Here is a 5,400-nt window from a genome sequence, read left to right as displayed (position 1 = left end):
AATGTCACTTTGGGATGCCCCTTACCAAGCATATCAAACAATTGCAAAGACCACAGAGTTGTGTAAGTAAAAAAAATCCAGGGCTTAAGAGATCTGAACTATCATAAAAGATTAGAGGATTTGTCCCTATACTCAGTTTCTTAGACTCCATAAAAATTGTTCTGTGAAATAACTTATTTACATTTAACTTCTGCATTTGACCAGGTTGTACACAAAACACTGATCAATAAATTAGTACAACTAGTTATTGATGTACTCTTGATAAGATGGATAGCTGCATGGCTTACAAATAGGACATGGCAAGTATCCTACAGCAACTGGAAAGGTGAAACCCTTGGTTACAGTTAGGGCATTCCACAGGGCTCTGTCCTAGGCCCTTACTTGTTTAGATTGTATCTTTCATACCTAACTTTTTCATCTGAAGTGTTCTACAGTCTATTTGCAGATGACCTGAAACTGGGTAAACTGATTACATGTGTTACAGATAAGGCATGTCTGCAAAATAATTTGACTAAATTGACCAATTGAGCACAGGAGAATAATATGCTGATAAATACATAAAAAACTAAGCATATGAGATTTGGGAGACATAAACGGAAAGGTGAATTTTTAATACAGCACACAGTGATTGAAACTGTAGACTCATTTAAGGACCTGGGAATATGAGTATATTCAGCTATCAGTTTTTCTAATCCTATCAACCAATAGATTAATGATATTCATAAAACTATAGATTGTATAGAAAGATGTATAAAGTCTAGGAAATCAAAAACAATGAAGTCATTGTTTGTTAGTTACATTAGACCCAAACCTGAGTATGGATTAACAATATGGAAATCCTGTAAGAAAACAAGCATGAGTAAACTGGAAAGAGTACGCGGAAATACACCAAGGCCATCCATGAATGCGAAAATTTAAGTTATTATGAAAGACTAAAATATCTGAACATGTAGAGTGTCTCTTATAGATATCTAAGAGACGATCTTATTAGGTATATAGGGCATTTGGAGACAACTACCTTTGGGAATGTTTAGGGTTATCAAAAAGTACTAGAGAATCATCAGACTACCTATGTAGAAGATTATAATGAATGAGAAGTGTACTAACTGGTCCTCTTACAGACTAGCTGATGCATGGAACAGACTACCAAATTACATTAAAGCCAGTAGTAGTTTAGATATTTTTAAGAACAGCCTTGACACTTATTATGGAAACAAGTCTTTTGCTATATTGGCAAGCTAGAAGGGCATTAATGCCCGTGTTTGAAATATCTGTACATATGTATGTAGGAGTGATCTTTTTCATGCTTATAGGGCTACAAGGGACTCAGTAGTCCATGTACTCTTATACTCCAATAAATCAATCTGCCTATGTAATCTTATACTCCAATAAATCAATCTGCCCATGTAATATTAGGGCTAGAAATCTGAATCTGGTTCAGTAAATACATAAGACCAAGAGGAACACCTTCCATTTTCTGGAACAAGCTCCCTCTCCAAGTAAACAAAGTGGCCCATTGTCTGTCTTTTAAAAAGAGCATAACAACTGAATGGACATTCAGAAATTCACCCCTGGTAAGGCCATCCTGAACCTCCATGAAAGGAGGGGCAAGGCCTAAGTGCAGGTATTTGCAAAGGAGAAATGGACTGATGGCTCAGTTGCCTTGTACTTCCAAATTATGTACACCTTCATAAAGTGATTATTTTAGAAAACTGAAGAGACAGTTCTTGCATCAAACAACCAGTCCTTAGAAGTCACTTGCTCGAAGTTAAATTATCACACAGCAGGGCAGGCAAGTGTGTGTGTGTGTGTGTGTGTGTGTGTGTGTGTGTGTGTGTGTGTGTGTGTGTGTATGTATGTTTGTCTCTGGTCTGTGTGTAGATGCTTGTGAGAAAGACAGACATCACTGTTAGCTGATTTTCATTAATAATTCTGTGTTTGTGTGTGTGTGTGTGTGTGTGTGTGTGTGTGTGTGTGTGTGTGTGTGTGTGTGTGTGTGTGTGTTTGTGTGTGTGTGTGGGTGTGGGTGTCTGTGTGTGTCAGTTTATTTATAACAGAGAAGAGAGAAACACACTGAAAACCAAGAAGAAGATAACACATTGAAATACCTTATTGTGCACAAACATCAAAACAGATGCCATCAGTCATCACATGTGGGCAGACATTACCAAAGTACCTATGTTGGTCAATGTACTTAAGCTGTCAAACCCCAACTAAATTCAAAATGAATACATATGTGGAAGTATAACTAAGCCAAGGCAGTGACTTCCAAATAGCAGTTAACAGTAAAACCATTATGTTTATAGAGTCATGCTGAAGAAATAATATCTTAAGTACTACAGTTAGGATTCTTAAGTACTGCAAGTAGACGTAGATTAAAATGGCAGGTACATTTCTCATAGCAATAAAAAGAGTAAGATGAAGTCAACAACCACTGGCCACTAACTAACAAAAAAGCCTGTATTACCAAGGCCATCCACTGCATATCAAAGGCAGCCATACACTTACTGATCCAATGGCAGGGCTAATCCTCCACTAAATTCATCAACAGGTCACTCATAGACTACAGAGATATGAAGAAAGAAGGTAACCAACAAGACATCATAACAGTCAAAGGGAAACCAAAGGATGATGAACTAACTTAAAACTCAAAAATAGCACTTTCCTTACCATAAGACAAGAAATAGGCAAAGGTACACAATATGTTATCTTATAACAGACCAAAATACTGAACATATCAGGAAGGCATTCATGCTGCATCCTTGATCTCCAATTCATTGAGTATGACTGTAACAGGAAACAGCAACAGCAACAAAAAGAAAGCAAAATATATGATGGATCTTTTAACCAGTCAGGCACAAATATCATCTAACCCTTAGAATTAATAAAAATTATAATACAGCAAGCTAATTACGACAAAACACATGAATGGGTTGCAAGTAAATTAGTGTTGTGCTGTAAGACTTGGGATTCTGAAAAGACAAAGGGACATAAAGGATAATAGCAAATGGTGTCCACTAAGATTCAAAACTGGCTACCATTGTAGTGCCAGAGTGGTCAGTATGCAAAAGAAAAACATAATGCATCCAGGAAAACATAGGCTGGAAAAGAATAAAGAACTGGAGCATAGGCAACAACAAACATAGGAATCACCTTACGAGATGTAATTCTAGACGATCAAAAGGTTAAAGCAGCGCAGATGGCAAACAGAATATTAGGACATAATGGAAGAGACATCGGAATTATAAAACAATAGATTCCTAGCTCTTTTTGCAAACAATACCACATCTAAGGTGTTTATGCAGTGCTAAGGAACTCACTTTTATAGGGACACAGAATGTAAGTTCTGATAAAGGCAGTAAAAACTGTGAACAATCATCTTCAGAAGACATATAACATTTCTGAAAGAACTTCACACGCATAGTTTTGAAGAAAGTAGGCTAATGAGGATATGACACTTTCATAAATACTTAAAAGACTTCATAGAGTCCAGTACAAGTTTACCTTTCCATAAAATTAAATAAAAAAGGGACTGATTGAAATGGATGTCTCAAAGGAGATAAAGTTTTTTTTTTTTCCTGCAAACAGTGTTAGATTATTGGAGTAGCCATTCTGAAGATGTTTTAAGGTAAAAAAATAACAGAAGACTTCAGAATGCATGGAAGAGATTATTTCAAGTGGTAAGGAAATGTAACCTAAATGTGTATGGAGTGTTAGCGTTTTTCCTAAAAAGCACAAGAATTTTGCATTAATACAAGCATTAAAAACTCACCTATTCAGAACTGTATACTGTATATATAAAATTGTGCTGTTCTACTGCATATAGTATATATATATATATATATATATATATATATATATATATATATATATATATATATATATATATATATATATATGTGTGCGTGTGTGTGTGTGTTATATGTGTATGTTTTTCTATCTGCTACTTTTGGGTTAATTGTTGCATTTCCACATTCTGAAGGTTATGTATCACCTTCATTATATTCTATTTGCTTTGTGATTGTAGCATTGCATTTCATTCTGTCTTGCTTTGTATACTGCTCTCTGCGCCCAGGTTGTGGCTGTAAATGGTCAAAGAACCAGTCCACTTAACCTGCTAAACAAATAGTAAATAAGTAACAAATAATATTCTCATACTTCAATGTGCTAGATTTTCCTAAACTAGGCACTTAATTTCTTTTCCCTCTGCTGCAGCACTGTTTGAAGTTTCAGGCTATCCTCCTTCAAACTGATTGACAATCCAACTGTACAAATGATTTGATTTTCAGATGAGAAATAAGGGGAGGAGACAGTCATTTATAAACTGCACTGTACTCTCTGCCTTCCATTCTTACATTATTTTGCAGGACACCATACTGATATGTCAGAAATGCACAAAAAGCAGACAGATGGTTAAACTCGCAGAACATATTCATACACCTATTTAGTTGGATGTTTTTATATACAAACAAAGCATTTAGCTTAAAATGTTGGGTGATTCAGTTTCCTAAAGTAAATAAATTCTGTTTCTTACGTTATATAGTCCTGCTGGAAATCTAGTGACTCTAACTACTGAACATTTCATTTTAGAAATGCCGTTTAATTTTGAACAGATATTCATTTCATAATAGTGCTGTACCTTCCTGGTGTGATTCCGCCAGTAAAATGATGAAAACAAGAAGCCAAGCTGTCGAAATTGTACGTGCCATTCTGATCCCTTCGTGATTAATGTGTGTTAAGTCTTCTCTTCAAATATAGTTGACAAATACAAAAAAAAAAAGTTGAAAGTTCATTACCTTTAAAACGGGGGTGTTATATGAGTTGGTCTCGATTTTGTTTGGCTAATCACTTAGATTTAAAGAGACAGCATTGATTCATATATTACATTTTCTGTTGTTTTTAAAAAACAATTCATCTCATATAATTTATGATGTAATATAGATCATATAAATGACAGATGAAACTAAAGTAATTAAAATACATGGCAGGAAAGCACATTACTGGTATCAGAACCAAATAAAATATAGAATTAATTTGTCCTGTTACCAACAAAGCAGATAATGTTTAATGCTGTTTGTGTGATCAGCTAGTACTGGCTTTCTCTCCCTAGTGTGACAAATAGTAATGTGAAATTCAAAACTATGGCTAAATAAGCTGCAGATATTAAACAGAATTAACATGAAGTAGTGCCATAGTTATCACAAATCTAATAAAGTATAAATTAAGACTCTTATATCCCTTCAAAATAAACTCAAAAGAGATTTTTAAACAATGTGAAACAATTGCTTTAGATATGCTAAATAGGCAGTTTATACCTTATACTACTGTCTGCTTTATCTTACAAATGTGGACAAATAACAAAAGACATCCCACAATCCTCAGTTATTAAATGTCCAAGTC

General features: G+C 34.7%; 1 protein-coding gene across 1 annotated transcript in view; it reads right to left on the bottom strand.

Annotated features, from left to right (window-relative positions):
* The window catches only part of LOC122802849 (vitamin K-dependent protein Z-like), a 342,162-nt gene extending 337,355 nt beyond the window's left edge, over window positions 1-4,807 (bottom strand). The window contains exon 1 of the mRNA XM_044072639.1: window positions 4,640-4,807. Coding sequence (XP_043928574.1) covers window positions 4,640-4,709 — 70 coding nt within the window. The 5' untranslated portion in view covers window positions 4,710-4,807. The remainder of the gene's footprint in view (window positions 1-4,639) is intronic.
* Between the last annotated feature and the right edge of the window lie 593 nt (window positions 4,808-5,400).

The sequence above is a fragment of the Protopterus annectens genome, chromosome 5.part0 (genome assembly GCF_019279795.1).
Source record: "Protopterus annectens isolate FY-2018-M chromosome 5.part0, PAN1.0, whole genome shotgun sequence".
NCBI lineage: Eukaryota > Metazoa > Chordata > Ceratodontiformes > Protopteridae > Protopterus > Protopterus annectens.
This window is presented reverse-complemented; position numbering and strand designations above follow the sequence as displayed.